This window comes from Equus quagga, chromosome 5, assembly GCF_021613505.1.
Source record: "Equus quagga isolate Etosha38 chromosome 5, UCLA_HA_Equagga_1.0, whole genome shotgun sequence".
Classification (NCBI taxonomy): domain Eukaryota; kingdom Metazoa; phylum Chordata; class Mammalia; order Perissodactyla; family Equidae; genus Equus; species Equus quagga.
In genome coordinates, this window is record NC_060271.1 from 55,909,710 (window position 1) to 55,932,350 (window position 22,641).

Sequence of the window (22,641 nt, forward strand, 5' to 3'; positions counted from 1 at the left end):
ATAGGTGATCTTCAAGAAAAGAAAAAGAAAGTAAATCCTTGAGCCTCAGTTTCCTTACAGGCAAGACGAGGAAGCTCTAATCCATTCTCGGCCCATGAGTCACAATCTAGAGAGGGTGAATGAAAAACTTAGGTAACATGCAAAGACCCTCATAGTACCAAGCACATAGTAGGTACTCAAATATGATGTTTGGAAAATGAACTATAATTATCTTTAGCTTTATAAACTGAGCCTTTAATACAATTCTGAACACAAAGAATTCCTGAAGCAGCCCTGGTAAACTCGGACCACGTGACTCTGGCGTCACTTGCCCTCTGGGAGCAAGGACGTGGACAGGCAATCAGCACACATTATGCCAGGCTTATCAACTCACTGCTGTGATGGGCTAAGAAGACCAAAGCAAGGATGCCAGCCATCCATTAAACCAACAGCCAGCCACCAAAACCGTCAACACCACCGTAACCTATTCCTTCCTGGCTGCTATAGTGAGGTTAGCTGTGTCGCTGAAGAATAACTAGCAATTGCGTCCTGAACTATATATGCTGTTGCCGCTGCTCACACAAAGACTTAGTGATAAACTGCGGGCGCTCCTCTTGGAAAAATGTGAAAAGATGCCAAAAATTCAGATGCCAAAAAGATTGGAGGGGACAGACAACCAATTATCTTCAATACGTGAATCAATTAGAAATAGGAAGATTCGTTGCTGAGAGTGATGTTAATGAACTGTATTCTGAAGCCTTAAGGAATGTTATCGCTCCCACGGGCTGCTACAGCTTCATTTCTAGTGTCTTCATTCTGAGACGTGCTCTGAACACAATACATATTGCTGCTGATAGTACTATTTGTCTTTTATCAGAAAATAATTTTTCTTTTGAATATGATTTCAAAAGATACACAAGGGTTATTGTTTAAAATGTGAATTTTATTGCATGCAGGAATTAAAAACTATTTTCCAGAAAATAAATCTTTAATTTTAGAGTGGAAGGCAATAATATAGGATTAAAGTAACCCAATTTAAACAGGCAAACAAAAATAAAGTTTCCACACATTTTGCAGACACCAGTCCATATCCTGTCTTAACCTTGCCCCTTTTACCTCCTGCAGTCCCCCATCGCCCAATCAGCAGCCAGCCAGCTGCAGAGCAATTATGGAAAGAAAGGAAAGGTGTAAATTTCTTTTTTTACATCACCAAAAAGATAAGTGATTAGCAAACTTTTTGTTATTAATCACTTTATATAAAACTTCAGGGCAGTCTACTACCTACTACATTTCACAAAATTGTAAGAACCCATATTGGCATAAAAATAGCTCATTAACTTGAGATCATATCCCTTAATCCATTTTTCCTCCTTCTATACACACACACACACACACACACACAGAGCAAGACAATAAACTGCAGGCTCAAGTCCCTGGAATAGAGATCTGAAAGGCAGGCCTGGGGACACTACAGATGCCATCCGTCTGGCAAAAGTCAAACAATGCCACTCCCTCAAGAACAACGCTACCCTCCCTTACAGTCCTCCCTGCATTCTGAATGACTACGAAGCAAAACACATGGAGAGAGCTTGTGTGGTGCCTCCTGAGTCAGGCTGGCCAAGTCGCAGTAATTGTTTTAAAAGTGGAATTCGCACAGAGGGCAAGAAAAAGGAACACAAACTACCCCAAGCCTACAGTCAAGGTAACAGGGGGCTGGATTTCTGCACAAAAGGAAAGGAAAAAGGAAGGAAGGAAAGTAAACCATCACTATCGCGAACACACATACCATGGTATCTCCTTCTCTGAGAGTACATACTGATTTATAGAGGCCAAAATGCAAACCTCTTAGTTACACGTTCAAACAAATTCCTCCAGAGAAGACCTGAAAGGTCACTCACCAACCCAAACTCATAAACCCAAAGCAGGATATTATCATGTTGGAACCTGTCCAACTCATCCACCTCCAACCAGCAACACAATCCACCAAATTTACCATCTGCCATGACCCGAAAAATGAAGGCTGAGAAGCTGCTATGTCACTTTTCTTGACAGCCTTTTAGCAAGAATCCCGTCGCTGCAGATGCCCATCCACTGATGCACGTGCATTCAACCAGCATTCTGAGAGCCCTCTTCTTAACAGACACTGTGCAGGTGCTGGAAAGAGCGAACGCAGGAACAGGACTCGGAGATGGATGGCTGGTGACAGAGTCAGGAAAGGGCAACTAACTAGCTGCCCTGGAGAGCGAGGAAAGACCTCCTGAGGTGCATGTGGGCAGATCTTACAGAGTAAGGGGGCTGGGAAGAGCCAGGATAAAAGAAATCCAGACGAGAGGAATCAGGCAGTATACAGGATGAAGCAAGAACACTCAGAGGCCAGCACAACTACTTTCACACTCCTAGAGCCTAGACTAAGTTATCAATAAAACAAAACAAGTCTGTAAGAGAAATCAAGAAAATCCCCTTTTCCTGACAGGCTCAGCACAAACTGGCAACCTCACGAGTCCATCAACAGTGCTCGTTCACTGTGCATGGATGTTTACACACTTGTGTACATGCAATGGGTAGTCTTTCTATTGAGTACTAAGCTTCGTGCCAAAGACCGGCACACAAGAGTACTGCAGCCTGTGTGTGCAGAATTAATCAGGTTGATCCATCTATCTAACTAGAGCACAGATACAGAACAGGGGGAAAGACTGAGTTTAAAATTGAAGGTTGGGGCCGGCCCGGTAGTGCAGCAGTTAAGTGCACACGTTCTGCTTTGGCGGCTTGGGGTTCGCCGGTTTGGATCCCGGGTGCGGACATGGCATCGCTTGGCAAGCCATGCTGTGGTAGGTGTCCTACATATAAAGTAGGGGAAGATGGGCACGGATGTTAGCTCAGGGCCAGTGTTCCTCAGCAAAAAGAGGAGGAATGGTAGATGTTAGCTCAAGGCTGACCTTCCTCAAAAAAAATTAAATAAATAAAATCTAAGGTTCTCTAAGGCTTACAATTTTAAAAAGAAAACCTCAAAATCAAAGGAAAGAAAAAGAAATGTCTCTTAAGAGTCCAGAGTAAATAAAAGTTAACTTGGGGCTTGCTATTCAGAGCTAAGATCCCCTCAATGGTTAATTTTAACTGACAACAATGATGTCCTTAATTACTTAGGGGAAAAAAATCATAAAATCTTAGGAATATAATAAATAAATTCTGGAGACCTTTGGGTTTTTTTGTTTGTGGTTTTTTTGAAGAAGAAGAAGAAGAAGATTAGCCCTGAGCTAACTACTGCCAATCCTCTTCTTTTTGCTGAGGAAGACTGGCCCTGAGCTAACATCTATGCCCATCTTCCCCTACTTTATATGTGGGACGCCTACCACAGCATGGCTTTTGCCAAGTTGTGCCATGTCCGCACCCGGGATCCGAACTGGCGAACCCTGGGCCACCAACATGGAACATGCACACTTAAATGCTGAGCCACCGGGCTGGCCTGACCTTTGAGTTTTTAAATGGTATTGTGAACTTTTTCAGATATTATAAATACAAGTGTCAATCCAGATAAAGCACTTCCCTACAAGTGCCAGTGCAAAAGCTATGGAGGTTAATTACATATTAATTATGTGTATAAATTATCATATGTATAAATTCATAATATATAATATAAATATAATAAATTAATGTACACATTAAATATCTATATAAAGAGAAAACCCCACAGTGGTACTACGGAATCTTCCCTAAACAGTCCTTCTAAAAATGTACAGGAGCTGCTAAGAAATGCATCTCAGACACAGGAATTCTTGTGAGCTTTGAATCAAACTAAATTCACTGATTGATTGGCCAATGTCTTCACTGATGTTTTTGCTACCTGTTATACCAAAATGGCCATTTCTTAAACTTAGAATGAAGAAAATTAGCCTGCATTCATTGGCACTGGACTAAGTGATTTATAGGTACACGATAAGACAATGATACTTTCAAATCACTGAAATCTTCAAGTCTGCACAGAAAACCATTTGGGCTCGTGAGTCACTTGTGTCTTCTATATCTATATATATTGGCATTATTCCATTATGCACCAAATAATTTTCATATAGTTGCAAGACAAGAGAACTGCATTCTTAGACCAGATGTTTTTGGGTGTTGGTGCCGCCAAGTATACATGGAAACCCCACAGCTGTGTCCATCGATCACAGACATGATGTCACAGTCCAGCTTACAGACAGGCTGGCAGCCGGCTATCTTCCCTTCCACACAAATGCAGCAACAGATGCTGAAGATGATATGTAAACAAATACTGAGACTGAACCAACTCAATTAAGCAACTGATGGAAGATTTAAGTTGAGTATCAGTAGAAATACACAAAATCTATCAAAGAGGTTTCAAACAGTATATCAGTTTCAAACAGTCACAGACTTTTTGTAAGTCATATACTACTTCCATTCCCTAACTTCAGTTTTCTCTATATTCAGATGAGTTGAAATAATAAAGGTAATGACAAATATCTTGTCATTTAAGGAGCATGTGTCAAGGAAAATATTAAGTAACAACTAATTATGTACAGTGTCAATTAGTGTCCACCTTTCAAGATCTTGTAGGCCAACTGGAAAAACAATAAAAACAAAAAGTGCTTCTAGTTACACAGTATTATGAAGTGACTTCAACTGGCCTGTTGTGCAGCAGTTTACCAATCTGAAGGCCACACTGCCCAAACAAAGCATACGGACAGAAGAAGTAACCACTACAGCAACAGAAAGAGTGTGAACACACTATTAACAAGCTTAAAGGCGGGAGAGTATTGTGAGGCGGTTATCAGTTATACAAAGTCTACGTTTGAGACTAGACAAGGCTACAGTAATTAAGCCAACATAACAGAATTATGAAAGGCGTTTTTAACTTTTTATTTCTCTATATTTTCTCCCTAGAATATCTACATTTCATTAATTAAAAAAACAAAAACAATACTCCAGAAGTCATTTAAACTTTTTGTTTCAACAGCTATAATTTATATACCATAAAACTCACCATTATAAGTGTACTAAACTTTTCTTGGGGGAAGGAGGAGATAAATTTTAATTTTCTTACCATCGAGATAAGCAGAAATAACCAGTAAGATTCAAAGGCCCCAAAGACCTCGTACTTCTAAGCTATCATGACAAGAGCAGTTAAGAAAACATTCACCATCTGTGATGACCTCAGCGTTACCCGAAGCAGCACCAGCTATGAATTTTGCTGTTATCAGGACCAAGGGTAGGGCCCAGCCACGGGCTCCACGGGTTAAGAGAAGATGCAGAGTCCTCGCATCTGCACGAGGCCAGCAATCGCTCGCGACGAGCTCCCTGGCCACAACCCCCACACATAACATACCCACACTATACAGTACTCATCTCTAGTTATCCCCAACCCCACCAGCAAAGTAAGGGGAAATGAGTATCTGCTTCCCATCCTCCTAGCAAGGAAAACAAAAACACACAGAGGAAAATAACTAGAACTGGTGGTCACTAGTAAGGCAGTGGGCTTATCTTGAGGAAAATAACAACTCACTTTGTGGAATTCATTATGAAGAAGCATCTCTGGTCATCAGTGTCACCACTTTCTTGTTCCTTTTGTCTCTGGAATCACTAAACGAAATTGGCAGTTACCCTAACATTCTCCCTACACACAGATATCCTGAAACCACGGTATATTAGAAAGCACTTAGACAAACATAGCAAGACATGACGTTAGTCAATCTACTCAAACTATCATAAGGAAGCGCCATGTCTGGTTAAAAGAAAGGTGAGGGGAGAAGATGAGAAAAGGCTGCCGGCGTGGTGTGAGCAGCGCCGCTCCGCGTGTGCCGAATCACACACATCCATCAGGTCAGTCAGCGCACCGTCCTCACAGACTCAGACGGACGCCGCTGCTTCACCCTGCAGCTCCAAACAGTAACCTCTTCTTCCTCAACAGCCTTCTCTTCCTTTCCCTTTTTGAACAAAAACATCTGTGCGGTCATTTTCCAAGTATATTGTTTTAAGGAGGAACAAATAATCAGGGAGTCTTCTGTAGTTGAAGCCTCAGGGGAAAAAATCCAGCATCTTCAGTAATGAACAACAGTGAGAGGAGACGCCAAGCTGCCGAGTCCCGCAGGCACACTGAAAGTGGAACAGCAACAAAGAAGGTGTCCACCCTTCCCTTGTACAAACACCTTCTCTCACTCCTTCACAAGAAGTGTTCACCAAGGGGCCTCATGGGAAGGTGATTCATCATCAGGAAATACCAGAAAATGACAGATTCCCTCAACCTAACAGTTACGACTGTTACTGTGGCTCTCCTAGTTAAGACAAAATGTCAGACCAAAGACTTGGTTGTTCTAAAACATCCCTGTCATTGGAAACAAGAAAGCAGACCCTGCGAGAGGTCTCAGGGAAGGTCTGTGAGGTACCACGGTGAGAGGGGAGCACGGGCCGGTGAGTGGCGCAGGGTGGGGCAAGAACACAGGCTTGCTTGGAATTTTATTTGTTTGGTTCCATTTCTCCCTCCGTAGTTCACTCCAAACCTCTAACACCTTAAGGGAGGAGGGGGAGGACACGCTGCCCGTGCAGCAGGCTCAGCAGGAAAGCTAACTAGTGGCACAAACAGGATGAAAACTCAACAGCAGTGTGACGTCACTGCTAAGATGCGTGCCACACAAGAATCCCCCAGGGCGCTGCGTAAAAACTCTTTGCTGAAGGCCAGTAACAGTGGGAAAAGCTCTGAAGCCAACGAAGATGGGAGTTCTGAAAGAAGTTCCTAAGTAATACTTTAATCGTCAAAAGTTAGCAACATTACCTACTCTTTCTCAAGACTCTGGCAGTTAAGCAAATAAAATTAAATCAGCAAAGAAATATTTAATCATGCCCAAAACACGAGAAATAAAGGGAAGGTTTTCCCTAAAACATGCACCTCAGTACCTCTTATCCATTAAATGAGAAGTTCCTACACTCAGCACATTTCCTTCTACTTCTGCAGCAATTCAGCTCAGCACCTAGCAGACAGTGCTAGGCTGCATGGCCAGCTCTGCACTCTACAGGAGAGAGGCACTCACCTGGAAGCTAGTAGGACACGAGAGGATACTAAAAGCAATGAGAATAAATAAACTCTCTCTATATGCAGCAATATGAATGGATCTCACAAACCCAATGTTAAGTGAAAGAAGCCAGGCATAAGAGTACCATATGGTTCCATTTACATCAAGTATAAACGAAGCGAAAATAATCTATCAGGTTAGAAGTTAGGATGGTGGTTACTCTTGGCAGGAGGAGTTAGTGACTGGAAGGTGGCACCAAGGGCACTCCTGGGGTGCTGGCGATGCTCTGTTTCTTGATCTAGGTGCTGGTTCACTTGTAGGGTGTGTTAAGTTTTTGGCAATTTACTGAACTTATAATTTGTGCACTTTTCTATATACATGTTAAACTTCACATACAGACAAAGCTAAGTAGACACAGATACCCTTGAGAAGTGGTTTCTTCCAAACCTGTCGGCTCTGTTGCTACACCACAGATATGTTTAGGAGAGACAAAAAAAGTGCCTGAGAACTTCTAGACATAAGCGAGGGTAAAGGAGAACTGGCACAGGGTCCCCAGGCCAGGAGAAAAGCCCCCGGGACTCCAGGGCCCCATCAGATCAGAGCAGCAGTCTGGGCTCGGAGGAAGTTTCCATCTAGTCAGGGCCTGCCCTGTGCATCAGAGTGGGAGACCAATTCGGAGCCAGGAGATCAATTCCTTTCACCTCACCATGGTTTTAAATAAAAGAGAAATAATTTAATGATTCTAAAGATCATCTGAAACCTCTAACACATACTGCACTACATACAATGGCCAAGGTTCCCAGAGCCAAGTGTGAACCCGTAAAAGTTAACAATTAAAACAAACAGGAGCTTTGGGGCAGGATGACGGTCAAAATATAACTCGGGCTTCGTCGTGCCGTGTTAGTGTGCAGAGTTAAAATCTACGGGATAGAGTCTAGGCCGTGGCACAGCCGAGCCGTCATGGGGCACTAACGGGGAATGATGGGAAGAGAGAGCCCAGCTGCCTGCACTGCATAAGGGCCATCTCTGGATTCACAGTGCACCCACAACGTTGCAGATGTGCAAGCTGACAGCTGAGCCCATCAACCAGCTGGCTCTCTAAACCTGTTTTAGAGCAATCTCACTAAAGTCAACCCTCTTGTCTATAGGGTTAGTACAAAAATCAGAATAATTAGAAGACAGGGATTCTGTCACTACAGATTTCTCACTTTCCTTCTCTCAGAATGCGACGCTGATGCGAGACGGAGGGGTAAGGTTTCTCCAATTAAACAATCAAAGCTCTTATTCTAAAAGCCCTTTCATTGTCGTATAAACTTAAGATACTGTGTATGTTCTTACGATAGATTTTCACTGGACATCAAGAGACTAATAAAGTGAGCAATTCCAGTAAGTTTTATCATATGGGCAGTTTAGTTTAGGCTATGAATTTATACTCAGGTCCCATAATTACTGGAAGTTACTGGAATTATATTTAGAAAAACATGGGTAGGAGTACTAATGAAATCCTTTAAAAGGCTTTCCCATTTAAAAAGGTAAAGTGTTTCAATGGAATGGGCATAGGATATTTGAAACCTTTTCTTTCCAACTGGACCGCTTCACCATTTACCACATTTCAAAGGGTATCTCATCGTACCTAATTTAAAGATTACTAAAAATTTAATTTTCAAATTGTTTCATGAACAAAAACACCTGTGCATATACACACATGATCACACAAACCATCAACCAACCATTATAACTTCTTTGAGCTTTGGGTTCTTCACATATACAAAGAAAGAAGGAGCACTCTAGCAGACTTCCAATATGCCTTCCAGCACTCATAGTACACATTCATTCAGCAAATATTCATGAAATGCCTTCTATGCACCAGATACTGCATTGGTGCTTGGGACGATGCATCACAAAAAAACAGACAAAGATCCCTGTCATCATGGAGCATTCCTGGGGAAAAGGGGATGAGTGGAACAACGGTAGAGGCAGGTGATACACACTAAGTATAATAAATAAGCCAGTTACATACTGTGGTATAGAAATGAAAAGTGGAGAACAAGGTAAGAACATTAGGAGTAAGAAGTTACCATTCATCGTGTCAAGGCATGAAGGTGGTGAGGGAGCAAGCCACACAGTCATGAGGGAGTGGCATTCCAGAGGAGGGCACAAACAAGGGAGAGATCTTCAGGCAGGAGACCCTGGCAGGCCGGAGGAACAGTGAGCAGGCCTGTGTGGTGAGAATGAGGGTGGGGGGAGTAGGGGAGGAGGTCTGAGAAACAACAGAGTGGGAAGCCAGTCAAGTAGGGTGCTGTAAGAACCTGGGCTTTTACTCTAAGTAGGGAACAAGGAAAGGTTCTGATCTGACTTTGTTTCAAAAGGATCACTGAGCTGCTGTTCTGAGAAAAGACTAGAGAACAAGCAAGGAAGCAGGAAGAAGCATCAGGAGCTCCTGTAGACATCTAGGCAAGAGAAGATGGCAGTTGAAACCAGAGTGGTAGGTATGAGCAGTAGAGATTGTGGTGAGATGCGGTCAGATTCATGTGTGTGATATTTTCTTACAGATTCACAGACTATTACAACTTGCTGTGAATTTCAAATAACAAAAGCAGAGAAAGGAGTATAACTCACTTGCACCTATAATCCAGACTGTCAACTGCTAACTGGTGGCCTACTCCCCTCACTGGCCAAGATTATTTTGACACAAATTGGATACTGTGTGAAGGTAGCACTAACAGGATTTCCTAACAGACGAGATGAGTGGCATCCGATAGAAAGAAGAGTAGTCACAGAGAACTCCAAGGCTTTTCTGACCTGAGCAAATAGCAGATTGGAGTTGCCACCAAGTGAGAAAGGGCAAGGCTGCAGGCGGAACAGGTTTATGGGGGAAGACTAGCAACTCACATGAGATATGCTCACTTTGGGTTATCAGACATCCAACTAGGGATGCTGAACAGGCAGATGATAAACAAATGCAGGGTTCAGGAGAAGAGTCTGGTCCCAAGGCCTGAGACTGCAATCCCTAGAAAGGCCTGCCTGTAAGGTTGGCCCTCGGCTTGCACCTAGAACTCGGATTTTGGGAGGGTTTCCAACACTCCAAGACCTGATCAGAGTGACTCTCTGCTCCTAGACTGTTTGGACAACCAATGTGGTTTATGCTGCACACCTACTTTCTTGGTGGGAGTCTGAAATTTTGGGAACATCAGAGTACTTATGTGACCAGCTCCAAATAAAAACTCCGGGCACTGAGTTTCTAATGAGCTTCCCTGGTCAACAACATTTCACATGTGTGGTGACAACTCACTGCTGGAGGAATTAAGCATGTCCTATATGACCCCACTGGGATAGGACTCCTGGGAGTTTGTGCCGGAGTTCCTTTGGACTTCATCCCTGTGCCTTCTCCCTTTGCTGATTTTGCCTGTGTCCTTCCACTGTCTTACAAATCACAGCTAAGGGTACAACTACATGCTAAGTCTTCTGAGTCCTCCTGGTGAATCAGTGAACCCGAGTATGGCCTTGAGAACCTGCAATGCACATCCTTTTCAATAAATTTGCTGGGAATGGAAGCAAGAAAGGCGGTGTCAGGATGACAAACAAAATTTTGCATTTATAGCCCAAAAAAAAAAGAACCACCTGGGAGGGAGAGGGGATGAGACTGTTACAGAACAGTGTCCATATTTGAAAAAAATAGCAGTTTAGGTTAGACAAAATTTTTTTTATTCAACTATTTATTTTACTTAGAAAAATGCTTTGATTCATGAAGGGATGGAATGAAACTAAGAAATTGTGGAAGCTTTGCCTGGAGAGTGCTCATTAACAATTACAACGAGCATCCTTTCACAGCAAGTTTTATTTTACCAAGAGATCAAGAATAGCTCCTTCTAGAGCAGAACTAATCTTTTTATTCCACCCCAGATCTTAGAACAGTATGTATTAAAAACAGTAAGTGTTCAGTAATTGTTTAAATGAATGAATTAGTGCAACTTAATGAATAGCATTTTTTTTAAAAAACCTGCAAACCATGGTTGACATTTGCCATTTCTAGCTCCAATGAACCAAAACTGCATCTGCAAAGCAATTAGAACTTGGTCATATTTTCAGTATGAATGAATGATACTATTTTTCTCTATTCCTTTTTAATTAAAACTATTGCACAAAGCAATAGAGAAAATGTATGATTATAAAGTAATATAATAAAAAATATACTAACATATACATAATAAAATAAGGGTGGACTAATTTTATCAAGGGGATCTCTATATATATTTTTTACCAATGCTCCAAACACTTTTGGAAATCCTCCTTTAAAATTGTCAGGACCTGCTTTAGAAACAATATATACAAGGAGAGCACCACCCACGTGCAGGGCTGTCACCAGCCTGGAAGGGCTAGGAGGACCCTGAAGAGTTCCTCCCCACAGAGTTTATGATCTAGTACAGAATAACACAAGCATGAAATGAACATGTGGACTTATCCTCTAGCTAGTCATTAAAACAGCTCACAGGGCAGGAGAAAAGTAGTTGCCAAGGACCAGACAGTGATGGCCACAACCAGAGGAGACAAAGAAGTGACCCGATGCAGAAGCCTGGAGGGATGAAAGACAGAGGAGCGGCGCCCGGGAGAGGTCATGAGAACAGCTGTTAGGGAGGGCACGGCACCCGGGGGTGCTAAAAATTCTTTAGGAAAAGCGTTATTTTATTCTAATATCTTTAATGAGGAGAAAGGAACAAAGAAACCCTCATTTACCATGTAAAAATTAATGTGCTGGACACTTCACATTCATTATATAATTTTAATTTTGACAAAAGCGTATGAGGTAGGAATTATTATTCCATGTTACAGATGAGGAAACTGAAGCTTTATTAAATTTAATTCTAGGTCGTGGTCTAACAAAGAGTATTAATACTGTCTTGGGGTAAAAGCCAGGACACGACTATTAAATAATGAAACCAACTTTCTATGAGACTCATAAACTATAAATTCACCTTAAAAATATTTATAGGCCTCAAATTTATGTTCACAGGAAAGAGGAAAAAAAAAAGATAAATCATTTTTATTATTTCAGTGACAATTCTAAAAACAAAACCCAGAAATGTACTCTCTTTCTAACCACTAATAATTTTAAAGGGCTCCTTTATTTTCTTTCCTAGAGGGATGAAATTTAAGTATGAAGAGCAGATCTTACTATTATTTACTTATGATTAACGTATAACATCTACGATTATTTTTAACATTTTTTATTACAAAAAGTTGAGAAAGCTATAAAACACGATCATATCATCAACAGTCCTCAATTGCAATAATATATTATAGTTTTCTTAGACAATGAAACCAATAATGTCTATCTGTTACATGTTTCTCCAAGTATCCACCAAAAATAGTACAACTTGCTGAATTCATACAAGATTTGAGTACCCACAATTCACAGGGCGGTGCAACTTGTTACGTGCCACAACATTAGAACCCAACTACAGAATACCACTGCTCTGCTCCTAGAATGAACTAGAAGACATCACGGTGCAATGAAAACACTGGGATGCTAGTCTCGCAACGCGCTACAGAACTTTGGGCAGGTCAATCACCTTTCGGAACATTAACTGCTGTCATCCATAAATAAAATGAAGGCTTTCAACAAGAAAAACATAAAATGTCTGAGGTATACAGCTAACTTAGTCTTAACTTTCCTCTGCTTACTTATTAAATAGACAAGAATAAACCAGGAGAATTTTATTTTGTAAATTCCCAGTTGCACTCTTAAATTAGAATGAATTAATCCAAAATAGAAACACATTCTATTCCTGCCAAAAACAAAAAAACTAACCCTTTAAAAAATGTCACTGTCACATCATCCCCAGCATACTTATTTTTAAAACCCTTCAACAGGTGCCTCTTTGTTGAGCAGTTGAACCTTACCCTGATTTAACTTTCCATTACTTTGGAGAAAAGAAGGAGAAATGGATCAGAGAAAGAGAAGCAAGCTTTACAATCAGAAAAGCTTGGGTCTGAGCCCCAGCCTGTGTCCTCTCATCTAGAGAGAGGGGATGACCACAGCTGTCTCAAAGGCGGCTGCACGAACTCAAGCCACTGCCTGTACCCTACCCAGCGCCATGCCTGGCACAGTCCTTAAAAACACAGAAGTGCACTCCAGCCACGCTACACTTTCCCAGCTAGCAGGGCTTCTTCATCACTGAAGACTAATTCTAATATCTAGTGAACTTTTTAAAAAAGGAAAATATTAGAAATAGGACAAAGCTTACTCCTATAAAAAGTCGTTTATCTGACTCTATACCAGGTGTTCTCACTGGGGGTGATATCACCACCACCCCCACAGGGATGAAAAGTGGTTCCTGGAGGTGGGGGTGGGGGGGAATTACCACTTTTATGTATAAAGCATAAAGATATACACACAGTACCTGAACATATATATATATATACACACACAGATTATAAAATTTCATAGGGGTGATGAGGAAAAAAGATCTTAAAAGGCTTCTTAGGAAGGTGATAACGAAAATAAGGTAGAGAAACACTGCTGTATGCCATGAGGATTCAGTGGAACTATTCCAAAAATCATTGCCATACTTTTTCATTAAAATAAATCAAAATTTAATCAATTTCTAACTGATTTTAAGAGCTTTTCTTTAAGGACTTCTCTTGTATCAATATTTTTTAAAAATACAGAGGTACAACTTGTCACCTTTACTCTACAGAAAGGGAGAAAGAAAACAATCCAAATTAGGAAGCTGAAATCTAAGATCAAGACCATTTAAATGAAGTTAGACATTATCTCAGGTAAGAAGACGTCAGATAAGGAGAGGTAGCATCCAGCAGCCTTGGCTCACCAGTTTCTCTCTCAGTCGCTAAGAGAGAGAAGGCAGTTTGTTAAGAAGGGTAAAAAGCAGAAGAAGATAAGGCGAGAAAGAATATTTGGGGGCAGGGAGGACAGAGGACCGCTGTCAAACACAGACAGCTGAGCGTGGTCTCCTGTTCTCCCCGACAACCCTGCCTGAGCCTGCACTGAGGCAGCCAGAGCCATGGAAGGGCGGGGACAAAGTGCCACCAGCTGCCTGAAATGGAAGAAGCCTGTACCAAGCTGTAAGGCCTGCAGCATTTAAGTGGCCTCTGAGGAACAAGAGGATGGAACAACAGGTCACAGACCACAGAGATCTCTCCCTCCCTTCCTTTTGTTCTTATTTTCAGTCTAGACAAGAACAGCACATTCATTACATTGTGCCGCCCTCCAAGTGAAAAGTGGTGAAATGGTTCAGCCTCACAGGGCCTTGCTTTGTCACTGGAGTAAGCCTGTTTTGTCCCCTCTCGTCAGAGCATGAACTCCTGGAGAGGAAGAAATTTGTCCCCCTCTTTCGTGGACCTAGCTCAGCTGGCTCAAACACCTGCCCCCAGATGTGATACACACTGCTTAGCAAGGGATCGTCTCTTCTGTCGTTCTTGTCTCTCCAATTTGATGATAGACAGAGGACAGGTTTTTACTGCCTGTTCTAGGCAAGGCCAAGTTTCTACACTGCTTTTATTCTCACATAACTAGAAGCACAGTGCAAAGAATATGGAGGGTAATCAATAAAATCTGTTAACTGGCTTCCTACACCCCAATGGGCATCAGGGCCAGCATCCTCTTGCCCTCCAAGGAATAGGCCACAATTACCAATCACAAACATTTTGATTGTAAGACTAAAAGAAAGTCTGCTCTGGCTAATCTGCTAAAAACAAACTTCAGAATGAAGAAAAAGAGTCAAGATCCATCCATTCTCTAAGGTCCAAATCAAATCAGCTCTCTCAGGAAGCCTACTTAGAACCTGATGTTCGAAACTGTTAATTCTTTCAAAGGTTCAGTAAGCTGAGAATCAAAGATCTGGGTTCTAATCTCTGAGATCTAACTAGCAATGTAGTCCTGAGGAGGAAGTGTCAGTGTCTCTGAACTGGAATTCTTCACTCGTCGACATGAGGGGGCAGCTTCTTTCCTAAGGTTCCATTAAAGACAAGGTTTTCAAACTTGAGAGTACAGCAGAGTCCCCTGGAGGGCTTGTTAAAACCCAGACTGCTGGGCCCCAGCCCAGGATTTCTAATGCAGTCGTCTGGGACGGAACCTGAGACACTGTACTTCCAGCAAGCTCCCAAGTGCCACTGTGGGTCCAGAGACCACATTTTGAGAACCTACTACTTTATCTCCATCCTATGCCAGAAGGCCGAGCAGAGGAAAGACCATGGACCAGCCAGAGATGGCTGGACTGAACGCAGCTCCTCCACTCTGTGGTGATGAACCACAGTGAAACAGCATTCCACAGAGCACCATTTCATCTCTGTTCAACAACAACCACCGCATGCTAAGTTTGCCTCTATTCTCTCTGCATTCATCAAAGAAATATTTAGGTCCACTCTGCCCAAAGCACTAACAAACACAACTAAGGGCACTGAGACTGCACGGCAACACTCGGGCACCAGGTGGCCCATCATCCAGATGATCTAGCCTAAGCTTTTTAAAATTCCTCATCAAAATGTACACCTATTTATATAGTTTTGACTTGTGAACCAGGTAAATGATTTACACATCCAAAAATTAAATTTAATCAGGATAAAAAGAAACCCTATTAAATGAATTAAAATAGAAACTGAATCTAGCTACATATCAAATTAATAAACCATAGGGAGAAAAGGATTACTTCAAGTAACTTCTGAACCCAGCACACTGACTGTAGCTCCCTAACAGATATATTCTACGACAAAAGAACTTCAGAGAAATCTTAAACCTCCCTCCATGTCTCCTGTTAAATGATAACATTGTTACTGTAGTCGAAATGACTTTATGTTCACTGAAAGGAAATAAGTAAATTTAAAAAAAGTTAAAAAAGCAAGTAAATAAATGTATTATTTTACTAGGAAGAAGATTCTTCAGTCTAGGAGAAAAGAGAAGGAAATATAAAATATACTAGATAAAAGAAATTAAGGAAAAACTGATTGTTGAAAGATACATTTCCATGCTCTGGCTGCTGAAAGGGTCTGGAAGCAACAAGACCTCAGCGGCAACGAGCACACTCGGCACCCAGGTACTGGTTTCCAAATACATCTCCCACTGAAAGGAACCAAGGCTCCCCAGAGGAATGGACTCCACACTCACGCAGGTGAGCTCCAAATATCCACTTGTGCTAAAAAGTAATGGAGTCACGTCAAAGGGCTACAGAAGCCAGTCTGAAAGAGCTCCCATGGCCAAATTTGGCACAATTTGTTTATATTATTATAATAATAATAATGACAGCAGCTTTAACTGAGGGAAAGACATTGACTAAATAAAATTACCCATGTCTATAGCAATAGCCAGAAAAAGAGAGAAGACAAAGAAGGGTGGGAGCAGGTAAGAAAGCAAATTCTTCTTTGTAGACTAACGCTAACTAATAAATATAGAAGGTAAAATCTGAAACTCATCATTTCACAGTAATAAGTAACTCAGCCAAGGATCATCAAATGAATGCCAAAACCATTGGTTAAAAAAGTGTTGGTGAGGGGCTGGCCCGGTGGCACAGTAGTTAAGTTTGCACATTCCGCCTCAGCAGCCCAGGGTCCACTGGTCCAGATCCCCAGGTGTGGACCTACGCGCCTCCTGTCAAGCCATGCTGTGGCAGGCATCTCACATATAAAATAGGAAGATGGGCACAGATGTTAGCTCAGGGCTAGTCTTCCTCAAAAAAAACAAAAAAGTGTTGGTGAACAGAATATTCACAGTGCCAAAGTACCACCCTCGAGATTATTTACAAAGTGCAAAGCTAACAGCGCATCTTTATAGCAGAGAACTCTAGCAGTCACCTCTTTAATCAAAAGACCAAATTTGGCTTCACTAATAGTGGGACAACTGGAATGAATGTGGCCCTTGCTGTGATGCAATATGAAGTACCTAATACCACCAATGAGGTGGTCTTTCTTGCCAAAAACTATTTAATCTGCGTCTAATTAAGCCTCTCAACCTAATTTCCAGTTATAGGAAATATAGCAGGGAGGAATAAATTAAAGCACAACACGAGGAAACTATCAGACAAATCCAGAACGTGGGATATTTTATAAAACAATTGGCTAGATTCTTCCCAAAGTCAATTTCTTAAGGAAAAAAAACAAAAACAGTCAGGGCGCAAAGAGGGTGCAGAGGAAATGATCTAGATGAAAAGTGAGTTAAAAGATAATCAAACGTACTGCAAAAACCTCGACTGGACTATGACTTGAAAAAATGGTTATAAAAATATTCTTGGCACAACTGAGGATATCGGAATATAGATGAACATTAGGTAAAATTCTGGAATTATTAATTAATTCTCCTGGGTGGGATCATCATTATGCAGAAGACTGTCTTTATTTTAAGAGAAGCATACTCAAGTATTTACCAGTGAAGTGTCATGGGGTGCCAACAATACACATACAACACATGCACAAAATGTTACCAACTAGTGAATCTCAGCGAAGGGCAGAGAGTGTTCATTCTTTCAACAGTTCTGCAATTATGAACATTTTCATAATAAAAAGTTTGGGGGAAATTATTAAAGTTAAAGCATAAAATTTAATTCTGAGATAAATCTTACTCATAGAGTTTATGGACCCCAAGTTGAGAATTACTTCCTGATTTCACTTATTTACCTTTTTACCTTCCAAAGTGTTAACTCAGAATAATGGGACACCCCAAAACTGCAGAAACAAACTATCAGTTCCTCATGTATAACAGCAATAATGCAAGTTTGACATTAAGACACAAAGAGTGAAATGAAGGGGCTATCAAGAATTCAAACTACCAATTCAGGTATCCTTCAAAACACACCACACACACACACACAAATGAGTGTATGTCACACTGGGAAATCTGAATAAGCTCTGCGGACTGTATCAATCACAGTTTCCAGGGGCCTGCCTTGGTGCTAAGCCATGCAAGCAGACACAGTGTAACGGTGCAGTCTCATCTGCTATAATCTAACACGGAGGTGCACGTCAAATCCTTAGCTTGTCAAAGCAATCACTGCCTTGCTTTGTTTTATGCATGGACTTTAGTTTAATACTGTACTACACTAATACAAGATGTCACCACTACAGAAAACTGGGTGCAGGGTATATGGGACTACCATATATGCTTTTCTGAAAATTCATTTGAATCTGTAATTATTTCAAAAACAAGAACAACACATTATAGATCTCATGTGCTGGTCTCGTCCAGTGTGAACCTATTCTTAACCTGCTCCTTAAACTCTTCCTACAACCAATCAGATAAATGACAAGCTTTTTTTAAAAAGAACCCTGCAGGAGATGGTCCTGTAGCACAGTGGTTAAGTTTCATGTGTTTCGCTTTGGTGGCCCAGGTTTGTGGGTTCAGATCCGAGGCGTGGACCTATACCACTCATCAGCCATGCTGTGGTGGTGACCCACATATAAAGTGGAGGAAGACTAGCTCAGGGCTAATCTTCCTCAAGCAAAAAAAAAAAAAAAAGAGAGGATTGGCAACAGATGTTAGCTCAGCGCTAATCTTCCTCAGGGGGGAACAAAAAAGCCCTGCAAAACTGTAAAGATTGGTTACAGTCCGAGAAGAAATATACAGACCTGTACATCTCTTGCAAATAAATGCCTCCCTTCCAGACCCCTTAGCTTCCTACATAGTCCCTGCCACCTCATCCTAGGGTGAAATCTGAATTCTCAGTTGGCTTTATTTTCCGGGGTCACATAATCAAATAAAAGTAGGTGAAGTGGACTTAGTGCAGCCAGCCTAGAGCAATTCATTCAGGGCTGCCCATAATTGATGTCTGGGGGGAAGAGCAGCCACACCATTTATCTTCCCACACCTGCTGCTCTTCTGGCCTTCTGAGCCTGAGGAAGACCTAGCAGCCTGGTAACTGCCCCTCAACTTCACCTAAAGAATAGGCTCGAGAGTTAAGACGAGTCTGTGATTTTCCCAAGAATAAGCATTCACACCTTTTTGCTCCTAAGACGAAATTGAGCAGAAGTCAAAAACCAGGCAGAATCCTGCTCTCCTCAACAGAATCCTCTCTCCAACAGACCTTCCTGCTGGAGTTGAAACCAGAAACATCAGTTCCAAATTCTCCCTCATGCCAGCCTGGTCCCTCCTGCTCCCGGGTCCCACCCAGGCCAATGCCTACAACTTTACAAGAGCTGAGACGCCCTTGATGTGAGGGGTAGGCAAGCACATGTTTTCCGGGATGGCAGCTGCAAAACGCCCTCTATTCGTAATCGACACCTGCTCTCGTCCTGACTATGCCCCCAGCTACAGCACAGAGGTCACACAATGTTGAGGACACTGTATGAAAAGAGCACACAAGAAACATTACTGAGAGGCCAACACGGTCAATGGTTGATTGGGTTTGTATTTGTTCTGAAGACTCACCATATGGTTTTCATTTTACTTGAACACATGGGTTTTGCATAATTATTTTTAAAGGAGTCCTGAAAATGCATTTGTCCAACATTGCCTGATTTTTCCAGCAAGGAAATACCTTTGGTATACAACTCAACAAAAGTGGAATACAAAAGCACCTATTATACAAATAGATATCCATTTTATAGCTATGCTCATAGAGAGATGATTGAAAGGAAATACACCAAAGCACCAACAACGGTTATTTGAAGGTGGTGGAAGTGGAAGGATTTAACTTTTTAAAATATTTTTCCATATTTTACACTTTTTTAAAACAGTGATCATATATTGCACACTTATAATCAGAGCCAGGTTTAGATGAAGACGACCTCTATAGAGAAGACAAACGTCATTTAGATTCCATTTGAGATGTGAAAGGGAACAGTCTGGCTAGCCACAACAGCTGTGTCAGCCAGGGCAGCACAGGCTGAAGTGAGGAGAGAAACTCAACTCTCAGGACTTCCAAATGCTTCACAAAATTCCAAAAGATTACATTTAAAATGGCATCCACAAGTCTGCCAGTAAATAAGTCAGGAAGTGTGCTAATAAATGTCAAAGAATGCAGGCTCTAGCTGTATCATTTCCCAATGCAGCACCAGCAAAATGCAGAGCAGCATTAACGGGGACTGGGTAGGAAGGTGCCGCTGATCATTCCATTCACAGGAGGCACTTCAAAAATAACTCGACTATTGTATTTAAATTACAGTAAGTTAGAATTCGCTGCTCCTTAACTACTCTTTAAAAGAACCCTAAAAATAATATTTAACTGAAGCATCTAGTTTCCCACTGAGTTGGACACCAAGAGAGGATCACTACAACACAACAGAATAGTCCATATCACACAGTATGTTACAAGAATCTTTTGGCCATTCAACCAAGCAATGGTACTTTTTCATTAGAAAGTCTCCATTATCTCATTGACAGAGAAAAGAGAGCAGTCATCTCATAAAATGTCACATCTTCGAATGCTTGCATAAAGCTCTATCAGTTGTCCTGTGGTCCAGAGACAACAATGGTTGGTAATTCTTACTGACAAAAGTGCACAGTGGAGATGAGCGGGTTCTCAGAGACCAAGGAGAGGACAGGGCAGCAGAGACATCTCTCCATTACTCAACTGTAGACCTGAGATCAGTTTAGCCATCATCTCTCTCGACAGACCCCAGATTTGGGGAGATTACGGCTTGACTTAAAGATATCCCAAATCTCCGAGGCTGCTGCTTAACCCTCTCTAGGATCTGTTGATATATGATGGTAAGTCTTATTCGTCATTAGGCAAGTTAGAAGCAACTATGAAAGTACAAAGTAAAATTTCAGATGAAAATAATTTAAAATTAGATGGATTTAGTTCATTATAATCTATGGCTATTTTTTTTTTAAAGATTTTATTTTTTTTCCTTTTTCTCCCCAAAGCCCCCCAGTACATAGTTGTATATTCTTCGTTGTGGGTCCTTCTAGTTGTGGCATGTGGGATGCTGCCTCAGCATGGTTTGATGAGCAGTGCCATGTCCACGCCCAGGATTCGAACCAATGAAACACTGGGCCGCCTGCAGCGGAGCGCGAGAACTTAACCACTCGGCCACCAGGCCAGCCCCTCTATGGCTATTTTTTAAATATTAAATATGGATTCACGCATATATGTTCATGCACGCACACAGGCACACATACACTTTTTGTCTGAGTTCATCTCTCCTGTTTCCCAACTAAAGCTACACAGTAAATCCTCATGTGACCATTTCGAGAACTATTTTTTGCTACTAAATTTGCCAACAATCTGCTCAGCATTCTAGCAGATGTTTCTGCTTTCAAACCTCTGGGAACTTGGCTGGATCTGCTTTCTTTCCTCATGTTAAAAATAAAAGAAATGGCCCAAATGTGGCCTAATACCCTAGAGAAGCTTTTCCCCACCCCACACCCCTCAGTCTCCCTGCTCATGTGACCTCCATGATCCCTTCTCAAATCTTTTCTTTCCCATTAGAGAAGATGTTTCCAATTATGGTCCATTATGCTGCCAAGGATGACATCACTCGGATGTGCTTTTTTTTTTTAAAGAAAATGCTACTGATTCTTAGTTACTTGGGGACCATCTGCAACAATTTAAGCCAACTAGTTGACTGGAGCTTATGAACCTACAATGTCACAGGAGGGCAATTTGTTCAAGATCGATTCTCCAAACAGAATAATACTCTTACATTGGGGGTTAGAGGGACAGGGGGATCCTTGTCTCTTATCTAATGATTTCTTTAAAAACATCTGTGGTCCAACCTTACCTCAGTGACATCCATAACTTTGATGGCCGCCAGCTGACCTGTTTTAACATGTCGACCCTGAAAAACAGAGAAAAGAACAATAATCAGCACCACTGTTTCACACAATCACTGAAACGGAACGGCTCAAGTTTCAAACCATCATCTCTTCTATACTTCTCAAAAGTGATGATAAAATAGAATATGGTTTGTAATACCATGAACCACACTTAATAAACAAAACTATTAGCAGAACAAATGAATTTTGATAAAGCATCAATTCTCTCTTTCTTTCCCAAGTTTAACTGATGCATCACTACCCCTTTAAGCAACTTAAATGTTTTCTTCTACACATCAGGTTGACCACTCTTTCTTAAACATTCCACCTAAAGGAAATGACCCCAAAAAAACTCTAGATATTTATTGTCAAAAATGGATAATAGTCATTTTTCCCTGGTGTACTCTCAATATCCATTACTTGACTTTAAAAGAGTTACACTGAGAGTATTCTCCGACGCTTTCTTGAAGTCCCAATGAAGGGAAGAGGGAGAATAATTAGCCAGAATAAAGGGAGTGTACAGAGACTGGGGTGACAGAGCGCCTGCACGTGGTAACAGAGGGCATGCACGTGCAATACTTTCTCACAGTCACATTGTAACTCCTGACCTAGGATCTAAAGATCTGTTATCCATTTATATCCCTAGGTATTTCAAACAAATTTGATGTCATTTCTCTTCTCATCCAGATGAGGAGTATTGGATTTAATTCTTGTCAGTCTAGTTCCTCTCTATCCACTCTTTGCAATGCTCTGCTGGTCATTTCTCATGCAAGTAACAAAGAGCTACCCAGATACCCTAAGCATGATCTACTACTTAAGGACCATGAAAAATGGTCCTTCTGCAACCCATTAAAACAGAAAGAACGTTCCCATAGTTTCCAAGAGCCTGCATCCCTTGCGGTCTCATGATGAAAAGAGTTATGAACTTTAGAACATGAA

At 41.4% G+C, this 22,641-nt stretch overlaps 1 protein-coding gene across 49 annotated transcripts in view; it reads right to left on the bottom strand.

Annotated features, from left to right (window-relative positions):
* MAP4K4 (mitogen-activated protein kinase kinase kinase kinase 4) overlaps nt 1-21,728 on the bottom strand; it is a 102,212-nt gene extending 80,484 nt beyond the window's left edge. For all 49 annotated transcript variants that reach the window (XM_046662464.1, XM_046662458.1, XM_046662466.1 and 46 more), the window contains exon 1: nt 21,669-21,728. In XM_046662464.1, the coding sequence (XP_046518420.1) occupies nt 21,669-21,683 (15 nt within the window). In that variant the 5' untranslated portion in view covers nt 21,684-21,728. The remainder of the gene's footprint in view (nt 1-21,668) is intronic.
* Nucleotides 21,729-22,641: the final 913 nt, after the last annotated feature.